Genomic DNA, 16,628 nt, shown 5'->3' with positions numbered 1-16,628 from the left:
TCCTCACCAGAGGACCTTTCTGGGCAGGACAGGTCTGTGGGGTCAGTGTGACACCTGCTCCAAGAGCTGAGAACAGACCAAGCATTATTAGGTGTTTACGTCCCACATTCTGGTGTTCCACAAAACCAAGGGCAGCAAAGCTCTGAAGTGGCAAGTCTGCTTTTGCATTTGTTTCTTGGAGTCCAGTTTTAGTGCTGCCAGGGTATACAATTTATTTTGGATTGTGTGGGTGTGCTTTAATGACAGGAGAAAAGGCTCACAAAACTCCAGGATCAGATTTTAGTTGATCCCAGTGAGATGTTTTGCCTTTCATCTGCTGTCCTTCAAGACAACTGAAAGGAGGAGTGGGAGTAACTACTCTCTGTGTCAGACAAAAACTGGAAGTAGGAAAACACTCCCATTGTCTGAAATGTGAGGATGGAAAACTTGTGAAACTTGATTATGTGGAACTTCAGCTTCTGTTTTCACTCCTAAGCGTCATGGGCTATGAGTAAGAACCCTTTTTTTTCCGCAAGAAATGTAGAATTTCTTCAGCAGAAGGGTGAAGCAGACCGAGATAGGAGGTAGAAGTTCATAAAATATCCATATAGAGGAAGGAAGTGATGTATTACTATCCACAGCTAAATGTGCCAAAAAATTCAGAAGGCTGAATTCAGTATTATCTTTTTCTGTCATGAAATATGGCAAAGCTGGATTCTTAAGCTGGAACTGTGCAATGAGAAATCATTACTGTGACAATGTTACTTCTTTAAAAACAGTACCTTTGGAGGGGAAAAAATATTTTAAAACTCATCAGAATACTTGTAACCGATACCTGTGCCAACTAAATGGGTTTATCTCTAGAAACAATCAATTCAGGTAGCAGAGGTGTCCTATGTAAAACTTGGGTCCAAAGGATCCTGCATACAATGTCAAGGAAGGGCAGAAGTTTTTTTCAGGTCAGAACTGCAACTACCCTGTTTCACAACCAAAAAGCATCCAGAGAACAGAGCTGAGACTGAACCAGCAGAGACTGAACACGCTGAGCCCTCGGGCACGGGGAATGATTCACAAGGATGCACAAAAAGTCACTCTGGCTTGGAACAGTTGCACCTACTTTTTTCTGATGGAGAGACAAGATTGTTTTTGCAAGGAAGGGGCAGAATAAATCAGAGCTGAAAATGGACGTGGAGTTACCTTTGAATTTCTTAACTAAAGGCTCTTTCCCCGTGGTGGGGAAGAGGAACAAAACCCCACAACATGGCCCGTGCTGGTGCTGCAGTGAAGCTCAGCTGATATTTGGCTGCCCTGAGTACAGAGCAGCTCAGGGGAACAGCTGGGGTCCAACCGCACAGAGAGATTTGATTGTAATAATTGTACATACCGTGACTGTCTTTTTGTGTCCCATCCTCCACACGTTTGTCTCAGAGTTTGTGTATTTTTCAAGACATAATTTGATTACAAATAAAAACCTGAACTAAAATCAAAAACCCTGATGAGAGCAATGAGGCTCCTCTCCAATTAGAAGGTTTAAAAGGTAACATCTGTGTGGTTTTGTTGTCCCTAAAAGTCTGGACTGCTTGCCTCATCTCAAGGACTCCATGTCCTCTAAAAATCTGATAGCCACTTAAGCAGCCCAGCATTTCTCAGGAATTGTAGAATCCCAGAATAGCTGAGGCTGGATAAGATCATTGAGTCCAACAATTAACTCAGCACTGCCAAGTCCACCATTAAACCAGATCCCTCAGAGCCACATCTACATATCTTTTAGATCTACCCAGGGGTGGCAGTTCAGTTAGACAATCTCAACATTTTGGTGCCAGCTGTGTGTGAGGACACGTGTCCAGACAGAGAAGGACTAGAGACAAATTCCCTTTCCAGCAGTGCCTCTGTCAAGAGGGCTGCCAGAAGAAAAAAACACTCTGTTAGGAGCAAGGACTTCAAACCATATGTAATTTATAAACTAAACTCCATGTTTTGTGTCACACTTGAAAACAAACCAGGAGCCAGTGCATTTTAGAAGCAAACTTTCCTCTTTGCAAAGGGTGTCACAAGGCAAAGGGATGTCGAAACAGCACATCCTGGAATAATTTGCTCAAGCTCTGCTAATTGCATTCCCACATAGTGCTGTATGTAGCAACAATCCAGACTGGAATTATAAAATTCCTTAATCATAGCACTGATGGCCACATCCAAAAAGACAAGGTCACATCTTTTAGCCAATGCAGATGGATTTTTTTTTTTTGAGATTAATTTTTTTTTGAGCCAATGCAGATGAATTTTTTTTGGAACTTGGGCGTCTTCTTCCTTTAACAATATCCTTCCCTCCTTTCCCTTCTGTTCTCCTTTCCCTTTAGCATTTTCCTCAAACCTCTTCTCTTAGCCTTTCTCTTCTAAACTATGGCGAGATTTTGGGTTTATATCTCATCCCAGGTGCCTTCCAGTTACACTGTACATAAGACATCTAAAACCTCTTCCTCTCCCCCAATTCCTCCCTTTCCCCTCCCCACATCAGTCACACAGCTCTGCCTTTCATCCCCTCTAGATCAACAGGCACTGTGTGAATGCTGGTTTAGCCTATACTAAGAACAGCATTTTTCTCCACTTTTACATGGAATTAAAAAGGTGTTTCCATACTTTTTGAGTATTTGACAAAAGTCACAAAAGAAAGTTGAAACGGCAAAAAACAAACAAAATAAAAAACCCCAACAAGAACAAAAATATTCCTACACTTAGTTTTTAATCACTTTTTCTCTTCTTTTTTTCTAAATTCTTTTTCTATCTCACCCTTTGAGAAGAAAGGACTATCAGAAATGTATCACCACACAAGATACTCTCAGGGTATGGCATAAGAACACAGGCCAAGCAGTTCCTGTTTCCTTAATAGCAAGAATTTTAAGAATGAGGATCTGGAGCAAACAAATGAAGATGAGGGGGGAGAGGAGAAGGAGGTCCATGGCATTTTCCAAATTATTACACTTACTGAAGGCAATCTTTTTTGCCTGCCAAAATTGCCTGCTAAAATTGTGGGCTTCTTGGCCAGAGATGAGAAAGAGAGACCAAGCCAGGGCAGGAGTGGTGCAAGGGCAGCAGCAAGAACTGAGCTGCAAGGACCTATCAGGTACTGATAGGTCACTGAAGATGTAATATTAATAGGTTTTGTAATGTAAACTGTTATGTAAATAGGTTCTGTAAATTGCAAAAGCAAATATGCAAATAGTCTTAAAATTGCATTTAAGGAATCCAGAGTGGTAGCATAGGGTCCTTCTTGTGCTCCAGCCCAGATGCACCTTTATTGCTGGAATAAAACGAGGACTTGTGCTGCCTTTTTTTCACAGTACCCTCCAACAAAGGAGAAGAAAACTAAAACACAAGAAAATCCATTTCAGTAACACCTGCATGGCTAAAGCAACCCTGCAGTTTCAGCCCCAAACCAGAGTCTTTTACAGGAATCCCTTTATGGCGCAGAAGGGAGGCAAAGTTCCCAATTGCTTAAAGCACAGAAGACACTAATGCAGAAATCTCATTTTCCCAGTGACCAGCCAGAAAAAGCCTTTTTGATGCAGGCAGCTCAAAGTATTTCTATAAATTCAGGGAGCTCCCCAACACCTGTGCAGTGATGGAAAAGAGTCAACCCTGGTTTAGGGGGAGAAAGCTGAAGCAGTGCAATTTTTTCCAGCTGCCATTGTTGACAGATCAGAAACCCGAGTCAAGATTCCTCACTTTGTTTTGGTTTTGTTTTGTGCCAAAAGCAGGAGAAACTTCCTAGCTACTGCTTTACACAGTATTGGGCATTTATTCTATCAGCATCATAATTTCTTGGTCATAAACTGAAAAAATATTAGAAGTCCAATCATGTAAATGGACTAGTGTATTCATTCTCAGAGTATATTTTGAAAATAAAACCCTTGTAAGAACTGCACAAGAACACAGACACATCCATTGTAATGCATATGGAACTAAGAGGTGTTAGTAATAGGCCCAGTATAAATATATGAGCTGGATTATATACTATTTAATTTCTACCAACTTTACCCAAAAATATTGTAGAACTCAATTTTTATGGCTGCTCTGAAAAGTTACTGAAAATAATTGGTGTTAATAGATTATCATCTGTAAATCAAGCCCATTAAAACTGATTTGTAAAGTCATGATATGAGTAAGATTCTGATGCTTCCATGTTTTTTTAAATGCTTCACGTGGCACAAACTTTTTATAATTGAGTCCACATACTGTGCTATTGTTGAGAAAATGACATTTATTTCTTTGTTGTATCCTCCATCTGTTTTTAAATTTAATTATTGCTGTGTGCTGCTCTGTGCTGTGTGAGCACCTCCACTGACAAGTGCGAGCTGTGTGACTACAGAAGATCCTGGGTGACCTCTAAATGTTGTTTACAACTCTCCTTTCTTATGACTCAAGATTTGCAGCAGCACTTGGGATGTTTAATCGTCCCTGTTTATTATATTTTCCCAGAGCTGTACTTCATGCCATTCCCAGTGCTTATCTACAACCACCATTCCAATTTCCTGCAAGTGAAGGTTTGAGTGACCAGCTGACCTTGAGTTGTCCTTTCTTTGTGGGTGATGGCACAGGAGGTGTCTGTCCTGCAAGTTCCCTCACTGTGCAGAATGTGAGGAGCACACTGTTCTTGTGTCTTCCAGAGCTTCATTGGGAATGAGACGGATCGCTTTGAAAATTAAGGAGCACAAAAACAATTCACACATTTAAGGGGCAATCTCCACTTCTCTCACTTGGCACTACACCTTGGTGGCCCACACCTACATATTCCATATGGCAGGAGCATATGGCTGACAATATGTTACATTAAAGAAAATTTTAAGAGGTCTTTGGACATTATTATTGCCAAAGAATGGCTGTAAAAGCCAATTAATCTTTTTTTCAATATTTGGCAGTGACACTGGTAAGAGACAACCAGGAGTTAGTTTTATCATGTTTTTCTAAGTTTATAGCAAGGCCAGATTAACTGGTTAATGCTTTCCTCTGTCAGCTCCCTTTAGTTTCATGTGATGTGGGAGAAATGGCCCATAGAGAACATCAGCAAGAAATTAATGGGGACACATTTGATGCAGAATCATAAAGTCTTATAATGTTTTGCGTTGGAAGGGGCCTTAAAAATCATCCATTTCCAACCCCCTGCCATAGTCAGGGACACCTTCCACTAGACTGGAATTTTCACCATTAATTCAGCTAAGCCTGAGGGCATTCATTCCATAGCATGACACCCAGAAGTTGAGCAGAGTACTGAAAAATACTGAAAACAAGCAAGGAGGGTGATTATTTTTAAATATGCAGCAGGAAATCGCGTGGCTATTGGTGCTGCAATCCTCACTGCAACTTCTGTTTCAGCTTTTGGAATAGTCCCAGTTTAGCCCCTTCCCCTCTCTCTCTCTTTCTGCAGAGATGTTGGCCACCACTGGAATCACTCTGGAGAAAATATCAGCTCCCTAATTCTCCTGAGGGCCAAGGCTCACCCAGTCAATAAGGAAGCTTCCCCTCAAGCCACAGGAAGAAAATCAGGTCAAACAAAAGACTCAAAAGACTCAAAATCAGGTCAAACAAAAGACTCAACTCTTAATTATTTGCAGGTGGAGGATTATCTAAGTTCCCACTCTGAAAAAAAAATTATAAGTGCATATTCACATATAAAAAGTACTGCTGGCTTGCAAAGCCACAGACACTTCAAGAAACAGTGTGTTTCCTTCCAGGGATATCTCTAGGCCTGATAAAAAGTCCTTCCTGATAAACCTTCATTTTCAGTCACGTTGGCCATAACACCACTAGCGTTTAAATAAAACCTGAACAAGAAAACAAAAGAAAACAAAAAAACCCATCCCTATAAAAAATCTCCAAACCTCACTGTGTACCTTTATGACTTTATACTACACTTCTCTTCATTTTTTTCCCAAGATATCTATATCACAGGAAGAGGCTAGAGCTTAACTGATTTTTATTTGCTACTATATTTTCAGGGGGATAAATAACTGTGCTGAAGAAATTAATCTTAACAACACAGGACAAATGCATTCATTGCAATGGAATTGGATGTTCTATCTATTATTGTGAAGTTAGGAGGAAGAAATATTTGTTTTATTCTCCATATGGATCCAAAATGTCCAAAAAACCTGCCCTACAGAACTGTCCCACGTTCCAGCTGTCACACAGCTGGAATATCGTCCCTGGCTAAGTGGAACCCTGCACAGAACGTTGTTCACCAAGTGCCCTCTGCTGGATTTTTATTCCCCTAAAAAAGTGTCTCTTGCAGCCACAAACCAAAGGGTAAAAAACAAAACGGGCTTCTCAAACCCCGACTCTCATTTCTGCTTTTAGAAGAGAAAAGCACTGCTGCCAAATCTGTGAACCACCAGCAGAGAAACCTTTCACAAAATGGGGTTTGTGTGTAACCTTCAATGAGGCAAAAGGGGACAAACAGAATCACAGCTGAGAGGCAGCAGCTCCTCCCACCCCTGCAAGTTAATCCTGCAAGCACTAGAAAAGCTACTCGAGCTGGAACACAATTATTACAACTCCTTTTCAGCAGCACAAAGTTCTTAAATGCTTCCCAAAGATAGGAAACATCAGGAATCCATAAGCCAGGTATTGCATGACTCCTGGTATAGGCTTCAAGAAGCCTCTTTCACTTATTTCTGGTAGCATTCAGCAAAACATATTAATCATAAACTCCTGTCTACTTGGCTGAAAGCAGCAAACCCCTCACCAGCTCCAATCCGCCCCACTGAAGGAAAGGAAAATCCCAGTTTTGCAGACAAATCTGTAATAATAATCTCTACATGCACATGGAATTTCCCTCCAAATTTACACAGGCTGAAGGCCAAGATGACAATCCTACATCTTCCACCAAAGTTAAACAACTTTCTTCTGATAACAAAAATGAAAACCAAAACAAAAAACACTTAACAAACAAACACAACCAAAAAAACCCACACCACCAAATCCTTGAAAACTGTGTGTATTGGAGGTTTCTGGTCAGCACATTACTGGGAAATCAGAGAGAATTTAAAAAATGAAAGGCAATTCTGGTGCATGATTCTTTCTCCCTTAGAAAACCCCATTGTCTCTAAATTCAGAGAAATTTAAAAAGAAGGGTAAAGAGAGCTGAGAACTGTAAAGAGGCACCATCTGGGTGATCCAACCACCAACTTCCCACAGCTGCTCACTGCTAGCTACAGCAATTTCTTCGAAAGATCATCTTTTTTCTTAGGGCACCTGAGTCTGAAGATTCAGCATCTAAGGAAGCTTTGTGCCACCACAGCGTCACTTACTAGGAACTGTAGATATGAGAAACCTTAAATTCCAGCAGCCCTCAGCCCTGCTGTGGGGGGGGGAGCTCATGGGAAGGTTTAACCCAGAGTTGAGTTTTTGCAGAAGAGGGAGGTGCTGTTAACACAGGCACAACAGCTGTTCTTCCACCCTGGGGACTTCAATACCATTTCTGTTGTGTGATTTTCTGTTACCGAGTTTCTTTTAAACCTCCTGCACATGTGGGAGACACATGCACTTTAAAATGTTATTGCATTTTATATGAACAATGACCTCCTGTCCTCTGCTAAGCTTCTCCATATTGATCCTAAAATATCCACTAAAATTGATCCTAAAAATATCCACTTTGTACAAGCAGAGCTCACGAAGGGGTGTTTTGGCACTGAATTATATAGGGGCAGTGTTTTAAATTCTATTTCTTACCAACTTGATACTGAAAATTTCATGAATAATCTGATGCATAAGCAAAAAAGGTTTCAGAGAAATGTCCAAAATTCACTCTATGAACCATTCCTACTTCCACAAGGACTTGGTGTCTGTGTATGATTCCTTTCTAACCTTACTGGAGTTGGTGATCTGCTCAGGCAATCTCTGAAATCCCCCAAGAAAACAGTGCCAGCACTGAAGTACAAATCCAAATCCCCTAAATCCAGATGTGATTTTTTTTCTTTTAGTGACAAAAAATTGATCATTAGGAGGCCCCAGAAGCAAAAATGCTTATTTTCTGAACCCTGACTGAGGAAGCTGAACATGCCCAACACTCACTCTCAAGCTTCGTTTCACTTTCCCCAATAAAAAAATGCCACTCCACACCCCTGGCAAGTGTTCAGACACAAATGGCATTTGCCATACACCAACTCAGTCTAAGGCTTGTAGATTCATTTATGAAACATACAATTCTCCCTTGAAAATATGGGTTCACTTCAGCAAGTCTCTCTCATGGAAGAGAAACTGTAATCCAAGCTAACGGGTGTCATTTTGCTTTTTTGTTTGTTTGAATTTGAGAAATGCTGTGTCCTGCTCAATAGAAAGGTGACAACAAATTTGGAAGAGGTGGAGAAGATTCTGCTGGATTCTATATGGAAAAAATATACAAAATTGGTGGACTGAAAAGCAGAAGAACTGCTCAAATGTCCCAACCAGTGTAAGTTATCAAAGGCAGCTCCCAAACAAAAGTGAAAGGACCAGGATAAGATAAAGGCAGAAATTAATTTATTTATACATCATTATTCCAGACATTCGATAATACTTCTTTGGAGAAAGCTTTATTGCCCTAAAGCAGAGGAAGTTAGTATATTTTGAGGATTGTTTTTTCAATTGTTCTTTCAATTATTCACTACTTGTCATACAACTGCTTTAACAGGGGTGCTGTCCTTAGGAGTTGTGCGTCACATCAGCGGATATTATTTTCTTCTTTATTTCAAGACCTTTTAAAACTACAATGGGCCAATGGATGAGTTTTTCAAAGTGCTGCTGTTGTGGCAGTTGTGTCCTGCTGCTATTGGTGTTCAGAATGACTTTGTGAAAGTGGGATTCTTCGAAATTTAAACAAAATCTTTTCATTAATACCGAGTTAAATTAAGATGTGGAAGATGTCTTTTCCCTCAACAGATGACCCTGGCTGTTAGTTCCCAGACACAGGCCTGAGCTTGGACACCTTGAACCATGCATTCATTCCTCTATTGCCATTCTTCATCCACTAGATATGCTGCCATGTGCCAAATCCCTACAACACATCTGCCCTCAGCTTCTGAAAGGGCCTTGAGTCTCTTTTTCCCCCCTTAAAACTGGTTTGACGTTGGTGTGCTGGGAAAGCCTTGTTTCAGAACACATCCAGTCAGCTCTCTCCAGATGGAAAAGCTCAAGAAAATCCTTGTGTCTCAGCCCAGGCTCCTTGTCCTCTGCAACGCCCCTCTCTCAAAAAGGCATGGAAAATCCTGCAGCTGGGAATCAGTCAGCTTTGTATCAGCATTCACTAGAGTGTGAGCAGGACAAGCAGGTGCAAAGATCTCCATTGGTCCATGATATGTTTGATACCACAACCTAAATTTAAACATTTCTGCTTTTATTTGCCAGTTAATTTTAGCACATTCTTTACCATTGCCCCAATGCCATCAAAGATATGGTGTAATGCTGTTTCACACATAAATGCTGGGGTGGTCACCACCTTATTTTTTGTATCCACATGAGCTTCGTAAAAAGGAGTTAAGGAAAACACAGCACTTGCAGATGCTGCCTGCAAAATGAAAACTTCACAGCTTCACTATCCTAATAAAACTTCCTCCAAATATGCTATACCATCCAGCAGTAAAGACAGCTGCAACTTATAATCCAAGCTATGACAAGGTATTTTTGCCAGAAATACAAATGCTGCATGAGAAACCTGTAGAAACACCGAAGAACACCAGAAAGCCTACAAAATTTACTGATGGTAGTAAAATTACTCTAAGTACAGTCTGCAGCACTAAACTTCAATAAAATAAAAATCTCAAAGAGAACTGACCAGATGTAACCCACACCAGTTTTATGTGCAAATTCATTCAGCACTTGGTGTATTACTGGATGCCCAAGGGAGCTGACTGAGAACAACTTCTAACTCCCAGTGTGTAGTTACACAGCAGTACTTACACAGCTGTGTACAGAAGAGCTTCTAATCCTGCACTGCACCACTGCTATCTGCTACCCATTGCACATTCCCAAGCAAATCTATGTGGAAAAGCATAAATTTTACATGTGTTCATTCCTTTAATGCCACATTTCTAAACTGTCTCCCAACATGGAAATTACCAGGAAAGGATATGGTTACTTCTTTCACACAGTGTTTTGCTCCCAGCTCTTTGATGGCTCCTGCAGTCCCAGCATAAGGCCACTTGCCCCCTTCCTCTTCCTCGTGGCCCACAGTTACCTCAGCACCAGAGAGCACCTTTGCTGCCAGCACTGGGGAAATGCAGCACAGGCTGCAACAGAAGGAACTGTAAGAGCAATTCTACAACACCACTATTCAGAACTTGCTCACAACTGAAAAGATTCAAATGAACACAGCCTTGAAAATCTGAGATACAGCACAAAGCAACTTCCTCTCAGCATTTCCCCAGCTTCTCCTTTGACAAACACCAACATACACAAATCTTGAAAAACAAATATAAAAAATAGGCTGCAAATGATACAAAACAGAAGATCCTTTTCCCAGTTCTAACAACAACAGCTGCACATTTCAACAAGACACAGGTTGTCTCCATGCTCACACTTCCAAACAAATGCCATCCAACTCACATACGTACCCAATAGGTTTGCCTGCTTTGTGAAAGTCTTTCAGGACTCGCTCAACTTCTCTGTTCACCTTGCAGTCCTTCCCATCAACAGCAAAGGTAGATCTGTCACAACAAGAAACTTACACAAAGCTCAGTATAAACCTACAAACAGAGGTATTTGCCTACCTGCTGTGAAACTGGCTCCAAAGGGTCATACCAAACTTAACAGCTACTGAAAAATTGGTTAAAAACTCTGTAGATGACCACCAATGCTTTAACCACAATATCTCTTTTGTAAGGCTTTGGTCTGCCAGAAAGTCCCTTACTTAATAAAAACATCTTAAAATGAGAATCATCAAATCAGCTTTCTAGGATTACTGAGTTGAACAGCAATCTTATCAAAGAAGAAAAATACGTAAGAAGAAAAGGGAAGTAGGATTCATGTTTCTCCAAGCAAACAAAAAAGGATCTCAATAGCAAGATAACCAGTATTCCACATGGCTAACACTTTTTGTTTCCTTTATTTCTGAGTCAGCTGTTGTTTTATAATTATAAAGCAAAAAGGGATTTTTTGGTAGGCAGAGAGGAAGAAACAGAATAATAACACTACAAGCACCTGAAACCATTAAAGTTTTACCTTCACTTCCCTCAGACCCAAAAAGAAACACCATTAGGGGGAGGAAAAAGGACTTCCTATGCATCCTCTAAACTCTTGAGTTCTCATCAACATTGTTCAGAGAATTTAAAACAAGACTTTGAAAGGAGTTATCCTTATTAATTAGGAGATACATTTGTAGTAAATAAGGCTATTTATGGATTTTATTGTGTGAATCTTGATTCACAGAATGGTTTGTGCTGGAAGGGACCTTAAAGATCATATCATTCCAACCCCTCTGCCATAAGCAGGGACAACTCTCTCTAGGCCAGGTTGCTCTGAGCTCCATCCAACCTGGCTTTGAACACTGCCAGGCACGGGGCATCCACAGCTTCTCTGGACAAACAGTTCCAGTGCCTCACCATCCTCACAGCAAGCAGCTGCTGCTTAGTATCTCATCTAAACCCACTCTCTTTCAGTTTGAAGCCATTCCCCCTTGGACCATCACACCAGACCCTTGTACAAAGTCATCTTTTCTGCACGTTTCCTTCAGGTACTGAAAGGCTGCAATTACACCACCCCAAAGCCTTCTCTTTGCCAGGCTGATTATGCATAGTTAATTATGAATATTTAGTAAATCTGATGTTTAGTTGGCACTCACAAGTTTTTGGCAGCTCCGAATCCACCAGGGAATATCACAGCATCGTGGTCTGCTGTAGTGAGCTTAGCCAGGCTTGTGATTTTACCACGAGCAATTCGGGCAGATTCCACTAAAACATTCCTTGAAGAACCAGAAATAAAACAATGTGATCAATTAAGCATTTGCACACAGAACAGAGTAAATAAAGTTTTGCAGAGGAAGAGGAGGGTGAGGAAGGGAGGATGCAAGAACACTGGTATGTAGTAAGTGAAGCTATTGAAGGTTCTGAAATGCTACTGCTGGGAAACACAGGCACTGACAGACTGTATGTAATCAGGTCCAGAACACTCTTGTAGTATCTTCTCTCCAAGAAAACCACCACAGCTGGCATAAAGCTACTGAAGGCATTCAGCCAAATGCTACAAGAGCCATTACAGGCTGCTACATCTGAAGAGAGCCCAACACATCACAGACTTACCTTGACTCAGCTTCAGCTGGCTGTCCTTTACTGTGGTCAATGACATGCATCTGAGGGACATCTGGAGCATACATCTGAACCTCAGCTCCCCCACGGCTCAGGTGAACCAGGACTCTGCAAACATGGAGATACAACATGCAGAAAACTTTAAGGGAGAGGCTTTATCTGACCCCTAAACCTGCCACAAATATTCCACCAACTGACTTTGAAAGATGAGGAAAAACACACATCCTACCAAAGCAGGCAACCAGGAACAACAAAAACTTCCTTCCTCCAAGTCCCCAGGTGTTATGGAAGAACCCCACAATTAACATAGTCATTAACATTTAATCCAGGTCTAGGTGACACATCTCTTATTAATTCACAGTAAGAGTTAATTCCACTTAAGCATTAACAATTCAGCTGTTAGATTTAGCCCCAGGAACAGAAAATCAAGTAGTTCTGAAATCTAGTCTGTGTTCGACCCTCTTGAGATTGAGTCTGGAGCTCTGAATTCCTGTTTCTGAAGAGAGTCTCTCTCAGACTCACTGTCCTGGCATCACATGCACAGAGCTGCATCTTTGGACAATCACTGAGTTCTACAAGAATGCAGCCTGAGCTCACAATTAGGCTGTGAGGAAAATGTGAGAAAGCTTCATCAGTCATCTCTCAGGGCAATTCTGACAGCCAGAGACAGCAAAACTAGATTCAACAAATTGCTGCAATGTAATGGAGACTTTTGTGGAGGCGCCCGCAGTCCCAAAATGCAACTTACGCTGATGCCTCGTGGATTTCTGTGCCATCATAGACGCCACAGCCAGACAGGACCTGCAGTGAGAAATAACAGAGTATTTAGTGAGAAATTAACAGAGTATTGTGAGAAACAACAGAGAATTTAGTGAGAAATTAACAGGTGACACAAAACTCCCCACAGGATCTTTCACAAGGTAAGATTTTAAAAAACAGTTAACAAACAACAATTTAAAAGCAAGCTCTTACAATGCCAATGAACAGCATGCTGTTAGTACTGGTGTCACCACCTGACACCCTGCAGAAATGGCATTTCCTATTTATAGCAACCCATCACAGGGTTCAGAAATAACCACTATTTATTTCCTGGCTGATACATTTATACCACAGTCAATAAACTGATATGTTACCCTTAGGAATGTTTTTATTGTGCACACAGTGGGTTGTTCTGAGTGTCAATCATCTTTCTTAGGTAGTGTCCACATCCATGTGAAACATTTCCTCATCCAGGTGCACATCCACTGGAAGAGGGACAGAAATGCACTCTCAGGTGACACCTAAAATAAACTATTTTACCTGCTGTATTTTAAATGAGCATCTGCATCAGAGATCAACAGCTAAATCACTTTTAATGCAGTAATACAGTTATGCCATATTAGCCATACTTCTCTTTAACTATGTGGAAATAATACTTTTAATTTGTTTATACACACCAGGAACAAAAAGCACAAAGCAGTCAGCTACCCTTGTGTGGGTGGAGAGTCTGACAAAGTAGAAGGATAAAAAACTTTTTTTAAAAAAAAAGCCATTTTAAGAATGAAACAAAACCAAAATAATCCAAAGGTTTATCTAGATCCTAGAAGTATATAGATGAACTCTTTTGGGGCTTTTTGTTTGGTTCTTTGTTCTGAAAGGAAAAAAATCCTGTTAGGAAGTCAATTCCCGTTTCTCTTTTTATTAACTTTTTGTTTTACTTTAATCTCTTCCTTCCTGGTTTCCCTCAGTTGTTGTTTTTTGGGGTTTTTTTTATTTTTTGAAGCTTGAGAGTTTTTAAACACAGACACATGAACAGAAACTCACAACTGAAAGGAAACACAACTGAAAAAATCTTATCTAGTAATGTTAGACTTGAAGGGACTTTCTGGTCACAATACCCACATGTCTGCTATTGTGGGCAGAACTTCACCAAATATCACCATCACTTCACAAAACAAGCAAGATACATGAATGTTCTTCTCTCCATGTTAATCCTGTTCTGATATTTAAGAGCTGCCTTTTGCTTTGTAACTTTTTGTCTTTTCTTTCATTTAATTTAGACTGAATAAAGAGACAAGCAACTGTGCTAGGCTTATGCTCTGTGAGCAGCACTTCTAAAATTTTTTTGAAACTCAGTGAAACCAAAATACTGTAACATTTTTATTGTAAAGTCTTCTAAATATAAACTCTTATGTTATTTCAGTACCTGCTTGATAATAGATCTGTCTTTTACCACAGTCAAAAATTTACATCACTAATGTCAAAAATCACATTTGTTTTCCCAGGTCTATTTAAAAAGCTGTGACTTGCTAAAATGACAGCATTGTTGTTGGGTTACTTTTTAGCCATTTGGACCAGAATCCTGCCCTTTCGCAAACCAATTCTGCCCCAAACAGATTTCTTTATGCAGGTAGTGCCTTCTTATTCTTTTATGTTTAATGCTGTCTAGACTATGCAAAACTCAAGCTTCAGGGACTGTCCACTGAGTTCCAAAACTGTTTATCCCTTTTGGGACAACATCTACAGCCTAGATTTTCCTCTGGCAATCTGTAGCCACCTCCACCTCCTTGCTTTCTTCTGTGTTTTTAACGTGTTTTACCCCCTTCCTGCCAAAAAGCATAACCCAGTTTAAATATGTTCACTGCCAGTACCTCACCCAGCAACACTAAAAACTATTTCAAGTCAAATCCTCCTGGGTTCCTCAGTACAAAGGATTCACGGAGCTCCTGGAGTGGGTTCAGTGGAGGGCAGTGAGGATGAGTAAGGAATCTCTCTTACAAGGAAAGGCTGAGGAAGCTGTTCAGCTTCAAGAGGAGATGACTGAGACTTCATTAATGTGTACAAATATCTAAATGGGGGGTGTCAGAGGATGGGCCAGGCTCTGCTTGGAGGTGCCCAGCAATGGGACAAGAGGAATGGGCATAAACTAATGCAAAGGAAGTTCCACCTGAACACGAGGAAGAATTTCTTTCCTGTGCAGTGACTGAGCACTGGGACAGATTGACAAGCGTGAAAAATGTGTATTTTATGATTGGCTTTTCACAAATATGAAAATGAATATTATGTGTGTTATGTTAGAAAGTTATGCTGTATTAACTTTCTTAATTAGTGTGTTAAACATAGTTTTAGGTTATAACATAATGTTAAAATAGAAAACATGCTATGTAAGATACTTTTTTAAAAAAGGGACTTGCAGTGAGATAGCAGCCACAGGACACCTAAATCGTTTAGAGAAAAAGAATTTATTGCCCCATTATCAGAAGAAACGAAATTCTTCCTGCCTCACCCAGCCCTGAGATGCCGTTAGGATTCAGAGGAGGAAGCTGACCCTGACCAGACAGAATCCTGTGTTTGAATGGAATTTATGCATCATGTATGAGGTGTATAAACATGTAACAGGTTATTGCTTTTAAGTCTTAATCCTCTGTTAATGTGTGTCCTTCTTCTGGCTTATTTTGCCCAGAAAAAGGTACCCAGACTGTCCGCAACTCTTTGGTTTTATTGTCTCGTATTGTCCTAATCTCAACTATTTAAATTGTTATTACTCTAACTATATTACTATTTCTATAACCATTTTATTACGATTAAACTTTTAAAATTTTAAAAACAAGTGATTGGCGTTTTTCACAACAAGGAGGCTATGGAGTGCCCCTCACTGAAGATATTACAGAACCGTCTGGATACAACCGTGCACCAGTGCTCTGGGCTGGCCCTGCTGCACCTGGTGACCACCGTGCTCCCTTCACGCCTGATCCAGCTTGGCATTCTGTGGTTCCCAAATCAATTCCAGGCCAACAACAACTATACAAACGCCAATTTTTACATGTTTCCCTCTCCTGGTCTGGCTTCCTCCAAGTTTCTGAGCTGCAAGCAGCTTTTTCTTCTCAAATTCAGCGTCTCTCCAGGGTTTTCAGCGGTCGCAGCCACCAGGCGAGGCTTTCCCAGGCCGCCGCCCCGCCGAGCCCTCCCCTGCACCGGCCCTACTGCCGGAGCGACCCCGGCTGCAGGGCCGAGGGTGGCTGTGGAGAGCCAGACAGTGGAAAAACAAACAAACAACAAACAAACAGACAGACAGACAGACAAACGCGTCTCTTCAGCGCTGCCCCGGCCCCCGCGCTCCTCCATTACTCACCACAGCGACGCGGGCGCCGCGGCAGCGCCGAGCGGAGGAGTGGAAGGAAGCGAGGCCGCCGGGCGCTGCTCGCCGCAGCGCCGTGCACAGGGCCGGGCCTCGGGAGGTCAGCATGGCTGAGGGCGGGGGCAGCGGCAGCGGAGGAGCCGGGAATCGGGAGCGGAGGAGCCGGGAAAGGAGCTGGCGAGGCCCACGGGAACCGGGATGTACGCGCCCGGAGGCCTCTGCGCCCTTGGCGGCGCCGGCGGCGGCGCCCCCTGGCGGCG

The 16,628-nt window shown here is 41.5% G+C and overlaps 1 protein-coding gene across 1 annotated transcript; it reads right to left on the bottom strand.

Annotated features, from left to right (window-relative positions):
* Positions 1-8,471: 8,471 nt before the first annotated feature.
* On the bottom strand, positions 8,472-16,609 carry GATD3A (glutamine amidotransferase like class 1 domain containing 3A). The gene is made up of 7 exons (XM_030959360.1): positions 16,363-16,609; positions 13,000-13,052; positions 12,246-12,359; positions 11,789-11,908; positions 10,563-10,655; positions 10,082-10,238; positions 8,472-9,475 (listed from the first exon to the last, which is right to left on the bottom strand). The coding sequence occupies exons 1-7, from the start codon at positions 16,474-16,476 to the stop codon at positions 9,347-9,349; spliced, it is 780 nt and encodes a 259-aa protein (XP_030815220.1). The 5' UTR covers positions 16,477-16,609; the 3' UTR covers positions 8,472-9,346.
* Between the last annotated feature and the right edge of the window lie 19 nt (positions 16,610-16,628).

Source organism: Camarhynchus parvulus, chromosome 1 (assembly GCF_901933205.1).
Source record: "Camarhynchus parvulus chromosome 1, STF_HiC, whole genome shotgun sequence".
Taxonomy (NCBI): Eukaryota; Metazoa; Chordata; class Aves; order Passeriformes; family Thraupidae; genus Camarhynchus; species Camarhynchus parvulus.
This window is presented reverse-complemented; position numbering and strand designations above follow the sequence as displayed.

Bases quoted from the DNA above. Each gene is read 5' to 3' on its own strand.
- GATD3A (XM_030959360.1), bottom strand. From the start codon at position 16,476: ATGCTGACCTCCCGAGGCCCGGCCCTGTGCACGGCGCTGCGGCGAGCA. The intron at 11,909-12,245 runs GTAAGTCTGTGA...TGGTTCTTCAAG, and splicing joins CCAGCTGAAGCTGAGTCAAG to GAATGTTTTAGTGGAATCTG. The intron at 10,239-10,562 runs GTACGTATGTGA...CTTCTGTTGCAG, and splicing joins AAAGCAGGCAAACCTATTGG to CCTGTGCTGCATTTCCCCAG.